This window comes from Crocodylus porosus, unplaced genomic scaffold (genome assembly GCF_001723895.1).
Source record: "Crocodylus porosus isolate Cpor-Errol unplaced genomic scaffold, CroPor_comp1, whole genome shotgun sequence".
Classification (NCBI taxonomy): Eukaryota; Metazoa; Chordata; order Crocodylia; family Crocodylidae; genus Crocodylus; species Crocodylus porosus.
Window position 1 is genome coordinate 90,032,226 of NW_017728886.1, and position 13,899 is coordinate 90,046,124.

A 13,899-nucleotide genomic window follows, 5' to 3' on the forward strand; every position below is an offset into this window, starting at 1 on the left:
GGGGGGGGGGTTTGACTGGAGTGGGGTGTCCCGCTACCGTATTTTCTCGCCTACCTCTGTACCCATCCTCCTCAATTGCACACTGCCCCCCAGATGAGGGTGCATGAAGTGTGGAAGCCCCTAGGTGCGATTCCTGCCCCGCAGGGCAGCAGCCCAGGGAGTCGGTTGGCTTCTTACAACAGTCTTTCCCTCTGTAAATGTCCTGGTGTCTTATGCCTCTTTCTCCTGGCCCTTGGGCTGGCTGCTGGGCTGGCTGTTTTGCAGCCATCTGAGCTGTTCCACATGGCTCTTTAGCTCGTATTCCAAATCCTAGCTCAGCTGGCCAAGACCAGGCTTCAGTAGCCACTAGGGATTCAGCTTTGGTTGTGCAGGATGAGGGAAGGGAACTCAGCTGAAGATTAGGCTCTGAGCAGCTGTGACTGGCCGAATCTTTTTTTCCCCTCACCCTTCCTTTTAGCCTTTTAACAACAAGGCTTGAGCTGTGTCTGGGGGCATGTGGTATGCGAGATAATAAGATCATGTCTTGTCACTGCAGCACACCAGAATTGCCCTGGTTTGGGAGTGAGCTACTCCTGTTAGCATTCAGAGAAGTTCATTTTGGTGACTGATTTATTTAGTTTTTGATTGGATCAGGGATTGGACTTTACTTCTCAGTTTGGCTGCATTGGCCTTGTTATTGACCTGATTCCACGTGACTGCTCTTCTTTCCTCCTCCCCCAGTGAAAGGTCCCAGGAGGATTTAATATTCTGCTGTGGGTGGGAAACACTTTCAAGCATTTGGATTTGAATGTGGCCAACTCAGAATGGAAAACTGATCTGGTCATGTTAAAAATAAAGGGAGAGTTGGGAGGGCCTGGGTCGGAGGCAAAGACTAGGAAGGTGCTGGTGGTAGTTGTAGTACCATTGATATAAAAAAGAGTTGCACCTTATACACAAGAAGTGGGGAGTTATTTTGGGCAGAGGGCCGCTTACTGAGTTTTGGCAAGCCATCAAGGGTTGCATGACAGGCAGCCAGGGGCAGATGAATGTTGATTTTCTAAATTTTTTAGGGGCCCCGTGGGCCGGAAAAAATGGCCTGGCAGTCTGCATCTTGCCCACCCCAGTTATAGACCAACTAATTCAGAGATGCATTGGAAGCAACAGCTAACTAGCAGCTAATGAATTGAGTGGTTGATTAAAATTTATGCATGTCTGAATAGGTTAGTCTGAGGTGTGGCTCTGCTTTGCTTTCTGTCTAAGTCCATATTAACACAACTAACTGCCTCTCAGCAATATAAAGAGTGTCTGCATTTCTGGTGTTGATATCCAGCTGCTTGAAATGCAAGCAATCAAGTGGGGTCTAGTTTTAGACCTAAGCAACCTGTTGCAGAGCTTTTTACTGTATTTAGGAATCTGTAATTCTCTCCTCTCCTGCAAACCTTTTTTTTTCTTTTTCCCCTTTTAATGAAGAAAACTCACTTCTGCTGGCAATTTAAAAGGCAGAATTGAGATCTTCATTTTCCTGTTTATTTATTCAAAAAGCACACAACAAATAATGACAACTGCACTACAATGATTAGTTTCAGGTTAAAAAATATCCTAACTCTAATATACTATAAAATAGCTTTCTGCATTGGTTGGTTACTTATGTTGTTTAAATATATATCAACAGCAGTGACTTCACTGCTTGTTAGAAATTGTGGGAGTCTTGAGTTTAAAACAGAAGACTGAGGAGATTTGGTAAAAGCTTTCAGCTACCTGAAGGGTGGTTCCAAAAAGGATGCAGACTGTTCTTGGTGGTGACAGATGACAGAACAAGGAGCAATGGGCTCAAGTTGCAGCAAGAGAAGTTTAGGCTGGATATTAGAAAATACTTTCTCACTAGGAGTGTAGGAAAGCACTGGAATGGGTTACCTAAACAGTCTGTGGCATCTCCATCCTTAGCATATTTTTAAGACCCAGCTCAACAAAGCCCTGGCTAGAATGATCTAGTTGAGCAAGGGGTTGGACTAGATGACCTCCTGAGGTCCCTTCCAACCCTAATTTTCTATGATTCTAAAACACTTTCAGGCTGTGGACAGAAGTGCTATTGAAGTACTTCATATGACTTGGAAATGTTCCAGGCAGTGAATGTACAGACACGAATGGCTAAAAAAGCACTTAAAAAATGGTCCAAGTGCTTTAGAAGTGATCCTTAAAGAATGAGGGGCTTGCTTCATTCTTTGATATTCTGTAGTGGTCCACTTCTCCCTTCCCTCTTCTCCCCATGGAGGGTGAGTGGGAAGAGCTAAGGAGACAGCAGTGGAGCACTTTCCTGCATGCTGTACTGTACTTGGGAACCTCTGGAAGTTTTGGAGGCCAGGAGACATGTAGGGATTACAGACAGGCATGCAGGAGCTCTCCAACCAGGGGAAGCATGCTATTGTGACAATTTTCAAGTGCTTGGTGGTAAGGTACAGGGATGGCTGCAGAGCCACATGGTACTAAAGCCCTCCGAATTTGTGCTCTAAACTGAAGTGGAATCTGAGGCTTTTCAAATGCATGTTTGACCACAGTCACTGAGTCTGCAAAGTTTGTGGCCTATGGCAAAACTGGACTGAATGTACCAGATCCTGTCCAATTTTGGAAGTTTGTGGCCTTGTTTTTTGTTTCTCTGAGAGACCTATTTGTGAAAGGTGCATGTGATTGTCTAGTGGTACAGGATAAGAATTGGGAGCTTTATAATTTAGAATAGCTAACAGTTTTGGGGAGGTTGGAAAAATGGAGAGCTGGGTTTGAGAAATTTGGACCTTCTGTCTTCTACAGATGTGCTTGTGGAACTGTACTTGTAAGTAAAAGCTGTGATTCATATGGCTAGGGATGACCACCCTGCTCTTAAATGGGATGACCACCCTGCTTGAAACTTAAGCATATACTTAAGTTTCTTGCTCAACTAGGGCCCCTAAGTGAGTTGATGCTTGATAAAGCTCTAAGTGATTTATATTAAAACTGTGCGCACATGTATTTTATATTTTTATCTAGTATTGTTGTTAGAATTTTCCAATCTCCCCAGTATGTCCTGTCCCACAAACAACTAAGAAGCACATATTTCAGCAAGCAAATTTTAACATACTGTCTGGTCTGCATATTTTGCACTTCCCTGGAAGCAGTAGTGACAGTAGCGACAAAAAATAACAACAATATTGAAACCCAAGGAGAGATTTGCATTCATTAAGCAAAATGTTTTAAGAATCAAGAACAGAATGCTGCATTTTTTTTCACTGTGCCATGTTTTCAATGAAAATATTTTTAATAGTAACCTTGAATTCCCAATGCCTTCTAATGTTCTTTATGCATACTTTGTGACACAGAGAGGGAGTATTTCAGTCTTCTGCATAATTTCTCTATGTTTTATGTCTCTTTTCCTTGCTTGAGCAAATACACAAGTAGAAAAGATATGTTTTTCCTGGCACTGCCATGGCCATGCAACCTTTGTAGTGTTTACAGAATGCTGATTGCATGTTATATAGTGTAAGTAAAGAAAAATGCATTGCTGTAGTATCAGAACAACTTTCACATAATTATTTAAGCTTCTCTATATCCCTCGGAGGGAGGGAAGCAGGGTGATCTTCATTTTATGGGTAGAAAAACTGAGTCACAGAGAGGCGAAGTGCCCAAGGACACCTGGGAAATTATTCCTCCCAACACCATTTAGTGCCTTTGATGGTATTTTCAGGGATGCCAGAAATGCTATGGGGAGAAGGGGAAACTAAAAGGGAAGATAACGTGCCGATAGATAGGACCCTGTGTTTACCCTTTATATGTGCTAAGAGACGGAACAAACATTTCCCCAGTTGGTACATCTTGTCTGCTTTTTAAAGTGCCCTTTACAACATGAAAAAAAACATTTGCCATACTTCTGTTTGCATAGGTCAAATCTTTCAGCATCTGGGGACTCTGCTTGTGTCAATATGTTGTTAGTTTTAATATATCTGTGTTCCTGATATTGATTGTTGTGGCTTTTATTAGATCTTTCTTTGGTTTGCTCTTTCTAGGTTTCAAGCTTGCATTTGTGAACAGCAAATTCAAAAAATAATTAAAGCATTTACACTACTGCTAAAAGGTGTCTAAACCTGGTTTTGTAATGCTAAACACATTAGCAGTGCTTTCCTGCTTTGAGATGTTTAATGATAAATGTTAACTAATTAATTCTCATGCCAAGAACAGAAGGTTTTATTTATCCCTAATTAACACATGAAAGCAGAGAATAATAAAAGAGATAGTTCAGACTTTAGCAGAAGGATGCAAGTCTTCCGAAAAACAAAACACTGAATCTGTTTTATTTTCCTTTTAAGGTGGTAATATCCTGAAGCCACTGGATGGTGTGAAAATTCTTGATCTGACAAGGTGTGTGATATCTGCTTGTAATGCAACATAGCCTTTCTAGATTTAAATGCTTTGATAAAATAACCAAGAAAATCTCTTGTTTAATGCTGCAGGGTGCTTGCAGGACCCTTTGCAACAATGAATTTAGGAGACCTAGGAGCAGAAGTTATTAAAGTGGAAAAACCAGGTAAGGCTTCTTTATATTGTAAGAGTGTCTTTCAGTATTAGTTATAATCTGTTCTTAGTTTTCTGTTCTCCCCCCTTTGTGCTGTTGTGAAGAGTGCCCTACAACATGTGGAAAATCTGTTTGAATTATCGTTGGGACTTTTAAGGAGAAAAATGCAGATTATCCCCTTTAAAGAAGGAAACCACAGGAGGAAACCTTCCAGCCTACAAGGAGCTGCTTGGGACTAGGAGGAGTGAGGGAAGTGCGATTGCAGGCAGGGGGCACCACATGCATGTGAATGCGTTAACATGTGGCTGACATATAGCCAGGTAGGGTGGTGGAAGCAGCCCTGGCAGCTGGTAAGTCTGTGGGGGCAGGGGTTGGAGGGCAGGGGCTTGGGAACTGTCCAGGGTGCTGCGTGGGCCACGTGTGGAGGGAGGGAGGTGTCCAGGTGTTGGGGCTGTGGTGGGGCAGGGGAGCTGAGACAGAGTTTGGTGCCTTTGGGTGGGCCCTGCCACCAGCACCATAGAGCTGGGCTCATTGGCAGTACCAAATGCCATTTTAGCCCCCTGTCTCTCTGCAGCCCCTCTAGCAGAGGAAGGGGGTAGAGGGGGGTCCTTCGGGGGTGGTGTGTCACTGTGTGGCCTGTGCAGAGGTGCCAAGGGCCAGTGCCCATGGTGTCAGGGACCGGGTGGCCAGAAGATGCTGCCCAGGGCGGGGCTGTGGCCAGGCCATTTGGTGTAGTACAGGAGCTCTAGCCAAGGATGGGGGGATGCCACCTCCTCCTCCTTCCAGCCCATGATGAGGCCTGGAGCTTCTCGCCCTCCTCTTGCTGTCTGGAGCATGATCAGGCTGAGTGTGGTGTTGGTCTTCCCCTCCATGCTGCAGCCCCAGCAGCAGCCTGTAATACGGTGCCCCAGCTGCTGCCTGTGATTCTACATGTGGTGCAATGTATGTACCTCACCCTGCAGACCACCAGCCTGCGAGTCCATGCAGGGTTGGGCAGCTGAGGGCCCGCTCTGGCAGGGCTAAGGGGGCAAGAGGCTGCAGGTCCAGAGTGAGGGGCACCAGCAGGGCTGAGTGGGTTGTGGGGTGGGGTCAGCAGGGCCAAGGGGTTGTGGGGTGGGAGTAAGGGGCACCAGTATGGCTTGTGGGGTTGGGAACTTGGTTGGAAGTGAGGGGCACCACCAGGGACTGGGGGTACTGTGGGTTGGAAGTGAGGGACACTGGTCGGGATGGGGGCTGCAGATTGGGAGTGAGGGGTATCAGCAGGGTTGGGGCTGTGGGTTGGGGGTGTGGGGAACCAGAGGGGACAGGGTGCTGTGGCTTGGGAGTGAGGGGCACCACTGGGAACAGGGGCTTTTGGTTGGGAGTGAGAGGCACTGGCATGGGGAGGAGCAGGGAGCTGGCATATCAGGACTGCTCAGTGCCACAGAACAGTGGTACGACAGCCGCAGCTGGATCCATGTCCTGGTGAGTGAAGGGGTCAAGGAGAGCTTTGATTTTTCTGTGATTAAAAACCCTCCAAATCAAATGCCAAAATATTAGAATTTATTTTATTATATTGATTGAGGCACTGGTAGGCTTCCACATTTCTTTAATATATATAAATATATCAATAAAACATTGTGTTAAACTGATATCTGTGTACATAGTGGCAGAAAATGCAGAAAAACATGGATTTTAGGTTTTTTAAATTGGAGAATTCATGTGTGTGTGGTTTTTGTTTTGTTTTGTTTTTTCTTTTTTAATTGGTGAATTTGTGATTTCTTAAATGGGGATCCTGGTTTTCTCTGTTTATCAAAGACCTGGGGGTATATAGTGTAATGGCCAGGCAAGGAATATTGTGATATGATTTTTTGGATGGTGAGGAAAGGGTATAATGTCATGACTTAAATGACATTGCAGTGGAGTATAGTTGGGGCAAACAAGTATAACGCGTACTTTCCCTAAAAAGCAATTGTGAATGATAGTGCAGTTTATGAGAATATATTGATTTAAGAGTGATAAGAGTTGGGATTAACCTAACTCTACTCTACTGACAGAAATAGTTTGAAATGAAGAAATTGTTTTGTACCTAGAATTGATAACTACACTGATGGCATCGCTGATTACTGGTGACACAATACACTTTACGCGGTGACTTTGCTAGATCTTGCAAGATGGTGGTCCTACAATTAGCACTGTATATTACCCTGTGAAATATCTCTGATTCTATGGGGATCTTTACACATGCTTTACAGCATCTCATGTGTTCTGTGTCCTGCACTTCAGAACGGTGGCGGGGGTGCTGTAATTAAAGCTCGTGGAACAAACTTTAGTTAAAGCCCTCCCCCCACTGCCATTTTGAATACACGGGACCCCGAGACTGCTGGAGCATCTAACTAGAACGCTCCAGTGACTTGATTAGTCGAGTCGGATCCACCACCACGTTCTAATTCGAACATGTGGGAGCAGGTGTCGGACACGTGTATAAGTGCCCTTTAGCTTCATCACTTGTTTCTCAGTGAGGTCTTGGAAGTGCCGTAGAAGCACTCCCATTCTGTTTGACCTCTGGAAGGAAAATACGCCATCTGCTTTTACAGCTGGATTTCGTGAATCCTTGGCATCTGGCGTATTAATCAGACATCTGTTACTTATCGAAACACCAAGCTTGTAACTGGTCACTCCAGGCTCTTTTCTTCCATTAATACTCAGTGGATTTCCACATCTAACTCCCACTAATGTAACATAAAGCTGTGTGCTTGTGCAAAATTTTAGTATTGGGTTCCTGACACTGTGAAAATAGAATCTTAATTTTGTCTGATCCTTTATTGCAGCAATTATGAATTGTAGGACTGGTGCTTCTCACCACAGGGGTGCAATAAAGGCTTCGTAACAGTGCCTGGATGCCATAAAGTGATGCAGCCAGACCTCACAATATATGTAATAAATTAAGTCTTCTTACTTATATCAATATTGGATGTAGTGGAATCCTAGAAGGTCCATGCACTGATGTACTTTCCCCCCTTCAGTTCTACAGTAATTAGCACATGCAGTGTAATCCTAGGGAGTGGTGATGGTCAAAGCTTTTGTAGTGAGCTTTCAACATCTACATGTCATAACACTTTCATTTGGCAGCTTATGAAATTAGATTTGTACAAAGGAGAAAAAACTGCCATATTAATTTTAATCCAAGATGAAGATTTCCCTCATTCAACTTTGTCGTGGGGAGGGATGGCGGAATTCCTTGTCTTGGATTCAGGTACAAGGTAGGGGTAGGTGGTGGTGGTGGCAGCTACTACTGTTGTTCCTACAGTTCCAACTCCAGCCTGAGCCCGAGTTGGTGTTGGAGTCAGAGCTGCAGAAGCCACCTGCCCCCTGCAGCTTCTGCCCTCTCCCCTCTACTGTGTACTATTGAATGTGGCTCCAGCTCCATCCTGTCCTGGGGCTAGAACTGTTGCTGTTGCTGCTGCTGTGTGGCCTGGCAGGGGACAGAGGTTCCATGTGCTCCATGTCCTGCACCTGACAGTAAGCCGTGGAAGGGGGCAGAGCCTGTGGGAGGCAGACTGGGGGAGAAGAGACTGCAGTGGGCAGAAACTGTTGGGACCAGGTAGTAGTAGGCAGAGGCTGCAAAGGGCATCAGTAGCAGGGACACAGGCACTGAAGCGGGGGGATAAATGATGGGGGCAAGAGGGCTGTCTGCCCTCCCCTCCTTTCTCCCCCACACCTCCCTGCTGCTGTTTTCAAATTTAAGGCAAACCTCTGATAATTAGATTCTATTCATGGGAAATGATACCAATTTATACATTTTCCATATAGAATCTAATTATTGGGGCATCATCTTACATTCAAGTAATCTTGAATTTGGATGGATAGGGTAACAAGGATTGGTTTGGATGGATGAAAAAAATGAATGTTTTTTGTCTGTAAGTCTTTATTGGTGTATTTACTTGGACATAGTCAAGGTGTCAGAAGAAGACAACAAAATGGACACTGGTATTTGCAAAATTAAAATCCATGTGTGAGAATTTGCTGTCACTTTTTTTTCTGTCTCTGTCAAGTCCTCCATACTACCCACCCTAGTACATTTAATTTTAGATAATATGCTTAGTTCTGTCCCTTTGCAAGGTTCTCAACTCTCAAACATGGTTGTTGCCATAGTTTTTAAAATCTTGATGCTTCCTGGCTGTCCCTTTCAAAGGAAGAGAGAGTGCCCCGGAGCTGTCCTCAGGGTTTTTTTCAGTTAGCTGATGGATGCCTACATAGGAACCAGTATAGATACATAGAAACTGGTACAGTTAAAAGTTAGGGGTAAGTCTTCCGTACCTAGATTAGGAAAAGCAACATTTAGTCCTGTCCATACTAATTCTAAAGGCTGTCTTGTGTTTATAAATGTCTCTATTGAAAATACACAGAAATGATCCTTTAGTGGGAAGAAACCCTCTAAAATCTGGACCAGATTTATGTTGAAAGTATCCCTTTAAACCTTTGTGAACAACATTTTGGTAAGGCAAACAAGAAATAGAAATTTGTGTCCCACAAGGAGATGACGTTGATTTCTATTGCATTAGCCCAATGTTATGAATTTTAAAATGTATTTTGTACTGTGACAGAATAAACATGCACGTAACGTGCACACTAGGACACATCTCATGCAAATAAGGGGGAAAGCAGGTGTTTTCCCATGGTGGTATTCTATTTCAGTAGTTTAATTCTCCCTGAGCTAAAGCCTTCCTTTGTGAACTTAAGCAGGAGGAGTACATGATGCTGCTCAAAGGTGAATACAAAGATAATTATTTTCTTCCTGAGTTTGGTCATTAAAGTGGCAGTAAGTTAGAGATATGAAGTAGCATTAAGTTATCAGGTGGATTAGTATCATATGAAACAAGACATTGGTGTTTAACGTAAAAATACAGTAATGATTTTTTTTTCAGTAATTTTGCAGCACTTTTTAAATATTGATTGCAAGTCTTTTGATTCATGGAATAAAAGGGGGTTTTGCTAACTTGTCCATCTCTCCTGAGATTAATTCTTATGCTCTCAGGGTGCTCAATACTGTCATCCAGCCCACAGGCCTCCCCTTGGGTCCAAAAATTTGGTGGCTGAGCAGTGGCAGTGTTAATTGTCACTCTCCAGTTGCCAAATTTCCAGACTCCTGGGGAGCCCTGCAGGTAGATTAGCATGGTCTTTTGTGCTAGATTGGTTAGTGTGGGTCCAAATCTGGCTTGCTGACTGGCCCTGCAGTACCCATGTGGCCTCTGGGACCAAAAGGTTGAGATCTATGGCTCTAATTACTGAATAGTTTCAAATAACTCTTCTCTCTTTTTCCCTTCTTTTATTTAATCACCCTATAAGAGAAATACTGCCTTTTCCTAAATGGGAAATTGCCCTTCACAAGATATGCAAGACTTAATCCTGGACAAGTGAAATAGACTTTTTGCACATCAAATTGTTACAGCTTTAAAGTCTGATATCCCTGTGTATATAGAAATGGGATTTATGTGTCACTGAAAAATGTTACATGTCCATCCCTGCACAGAAGACTCGTGGCTCATTCTAGAAGTATCGGAGGTAAACTGATTGCAGGTGTAACTGTTTAGATACAGAAAACTCTTTTAGATCATATTTATAAATTTTGTTATGGCTGCCTTTGATTCTGGTACAGTTGGACTTACAGCAAATATAAACATGGCTAGAATTTATCTTATGCTTTTGGGAACAGCAAGATTCTTTGGTATGCTTTGGTTTAGCATAACATTTCTTTTTTTCACTTTGCACACCTTTTTTAGATATGAGGAAATGTTCTTCTTTGTTTTGTTTTAGGGAAATATTTACTTTTCTTAATTATTCCATATTGAATTTGTTTAGTTTAGTTTTCTTAAAATTTTACAGGTAGAGTAACAAACTCCGGGGCCTGCAGTTTTGGATGTATTCTCATTTTTAGCCTCCAGTATTGTACCTCACTGTGAACTTGAGGCATAAAGCTATGTCATAGCAGCTGCACCGTTGTCATGTGCTTTTCTTACGTAAGCTTCCATGCTTTTCCTTAAAAAAACAAAACAAACAAAAAACCCTTTATTTTATTTTAAGAGAACCGCTAAAGCCAAACTGCTCTCTCCGTGTCCTCTACCTAAGCGTGAAATGTATCTGCAGTGAATACTTAGGAAAATTATTCTGTCACTTCAGCCAACCAGTCATCCTGCAACCATCCTTCTGTAGGGTTTCAAATCCTTTCACTTGGGAAAGTTTTGGTCCTTTCCCCATCGAATGCTGACAGGCAGGTAAATCTGAAAAACGTTTTATTCTAAGTATCTTGCCTATGGAGAGACAACGGCATCTTGAAGTTAAAATATAGGCCCAATATTTCTGAGACCTGTGTTCTGTTACCAAATTTGTGTTGTGACACAAAGGTAGTCTAGTATGGTCTTTGAGTTTCCAGTGTTTGTAAAATGGGAGGGAAATCAGGGTATTTGGTAGCAGTATTTCTGTTCTACAGTAGCATTGTTAGGCTTGACATGTTAGAAATGCACTTTAGCTCCTTATATGAGAGAAGGGTATTGTTGGCAGAACTTGAAATAGGACCATGTAGAATAAATATTGGTATTTTCCAAAGCTCCACCCCAAAATGTGCAGGTGTTGGGGATTGCCATTTATGATATGCTTGCACAGTGTGTAGCACTATTGAGCCCAAACTTGTTATGGGCTTTAGGCACTACTACAATAGAAATATTAGTAGAAATAATATGTAATCACACACATTCTTCCGAGCAACTCCAGGATTGCCTCCTCTCGCCATGAGTTTTGAATTCCTGTATAGGTAACACGTGGTTGAAGTCTAGGCACAATAGGCATCTCCCTATTGTTAGTTCTTAGAGTTATGCGATTACATCTTAGTCTAAGTTTTCACTTACAAATAGTTCTCCAGTAAAAGGAGGAACAGCAGCAACAGGGCAGAAGCTCCCAGGTCCCTTATGCTTTGTCAGAGCAGACCAGGTCTCCATTGTTCTGGGCAGTTTGGATGTTTACGGCATTTTGGAAGTATTGGAAGTAAGGAATTCAGGATTGTATTAGCCAACTTTGAATAGACTTAGGCTGTATCGGCATATTCGAATGATCTGGGAGAATTTTCCCAGGTTTGTTCTGGTAGAAGAACTTACCTGGGAACCCCTGAAGAGTCATTTGAAGTCTGAGCCCTTGAAGACCAGAGGATTTGTAGTGCTGATGTACATGTGTCTTGGCATACTCTGCAGGTTCCCTCAGTCTGCCCAGAGACAGATGGGAGCAGTGCACAGGGTAACCCTGATTGGCTGACCCAGATTTCTGAGAGTTAGCTTGTGTCTCCGCGCAGCACAATGTGAGATTGTGAAGGAGTGTATTCTGCTCCCTGCTTGGTTGGAGCAGCAAAGTCCAGTGAGTAATATGCTATCTCACTGGGGAGGGGGAAAAGGGAATGGATGGGAGAAAAGCACTCTGGGATGCTGAAGGACGGTGTGCCTTCTCTCAGAAAAAAACCTGTACAGAAATTTAGTTCCCCAGGAGCACCTCTTCTGAGAGTAATTTAACTGTGGTTGTTCCTGGGTTATTTTTTTCTTGGACCAAGGCAGTGGATATTTTTTATTTGGGAGAAAAGTCTTGAACATCTGTACACTTTACAGGAGAAACTGAATGTCTGCATCTGTTCTTAGACTTAGAGGGCCTGCAGGCCCCTTGGACTTTTTCAGGAAAAAGATGGTTATCTTCTTTGTGCATTACCACTAGTGAAATCAAAATGAAATGTCACTCGTACCATGTTTTCCCTTTTCTTTTTACATGTTATGACCAGTGGTGCAATACTTAATACATGAACATCTAAATCATTTGAATGAATGCCTTTTAGAGATTAATGGTGAAATGCTGACCTAAAACAAGTATAACATCAGTTCTACATAGTGTGCAGTTCGAAGATTTTCTTTATAACATTAAAGGTGAAACACCCCCTTTGTTATTGCTTTCTAAAAATTTTAAGTTTTGGAGGACGATATGCCAACCTAAAAGGGAGTGCTTGATTACCAACTCAGTACAATCCAGTCCAATTCAAGTCCTGAATATTTATTTTCAAGCATGTTAACAGCTAGTGTTTATGTAGAAGTTGTCCACATTTTTTTTGATGTTCATATCAACACTTGTTCTGTACTTTTTGTGCTTTGGCTGCGATAAAAATATTTTTAAATGGTCAGAACAATGGCAAAAATATGTCTGTTTTGCTTAATCATGTTTGGGAGTTTGGTTTTACACTTATAAAATATTTAAAAAATGTATAATATTGAACTGTTTATCATGGTGATTAAAGGATGTGTTTTGACTGTGCTAGCTGATACTTAAGACAGTGAATGGTGAACTGGGAGAAGAACACTGTTCATTTTATGCATGTTTGCCAGTGTCTTCATTGCAGCGTAACAAGGCACTATATAAGAATATAACATTCTTTCCAGGAGCTGGTGATGATACAAGAGCCTGGGGGCCACCTTTTGTTGGAACAGAAAGTGTTTATTATCTCAGTGTAAATCGGAATAAAAAGGTAAGTGAAAGCTTGACTGTTGTGCATGGTGGTTTAATTTTTCTTAAAGCCAAACATAATAATTTGTGTACTAAGTTCTCTAAATTATTTTTCTAGTAGTGTTAGAGACTGGAGTCTGCTGAACAGCAGCATTGTTTTTGAAAAATCAGAAAAATGTAACCGGTAGAAATCAACAACTAACAATTTAAGCTAGATTTCTAAATATTAGTTTATTTTGAATATTATTTAAATAGTTTAAATGACCCGAATGTAGTTAATATTTGTGTAAACCCTATGTTATGTAAACATGACAAGATTAAAATTAGCATTGCATTACAGTAAGGAACTGAATAGTTCTTTGAAATAATCAAAATTTTGAATGGGAGATTTCAAAATTATTTACATTTTTAATAAGTTATAAGGTTGAGTGACAGAAGGACTTCATATAAGTGAGAATATTGCTGTTTTTGTTTTTTTGTCCCTAGAGCATAGCTGTCAACATGAAGGATTCAAAGGGGGCAAAGATTATCAGAGAGGTAAGTGCAAGTATAATGCAAATCTTGCATTTTGCATTGTTTTAAGTTTGCCTAATAGACTGTTTTCTTAATTTCAAATATTTAATGTCTGACAAGTCATTGTTCATTAAATGTGTTAAATCACAGTGCTTTATTCATTTGCTTTCACAGTTTTGAATGTTTGTCTTCAGAACCCAATGAACAGTGCAACTTTGAGCAAAGTTAGACACCAAGAGCTCCACTTTAAAATGAAGTGAAACAAAAATACCAAACTTGGTGTGTTGCAAGGGAAGAATTCCACTTCTGTTTATTGTGGTTAGGGTGAAGTAGTCTATGAAAAATTTCATGTTTGATTT

At 41.8% G+C, this 13,899-nt stretch overlaps 1 protein-coding gene across 1 annotated transcript in view; it reads left to right on the forward strand.

The window, feature by feature from the left end:
- Positions 1-13,899, forward strand: part of SUGCT (succinyl-CoA:glutarate-CoA transferase) — a 531,371-nt gene that overhangs the window by 5,926 nt on the left and 511,546 nt on the right. The window contains exons 2-5 of the mRNA XM_019535549.1: positions 4,314-4,365; positions 4,458-4,531; positions 12,964-13,049; positions 13,514-13,564. Of these exons, the coding sequence (XP_019391094.1) occupies positions 4,314-4,365; positions 4,458-4,531; positions 12,964-13,049; positions 13,514-13,564 (263 nt within the window). The remainder of the gene's footprint in view (positions 1-4,313; positions 4,366-4,457; positions 4,532-12,963; positions 13,050-13,513; positions 13,565-13,899) is intronic.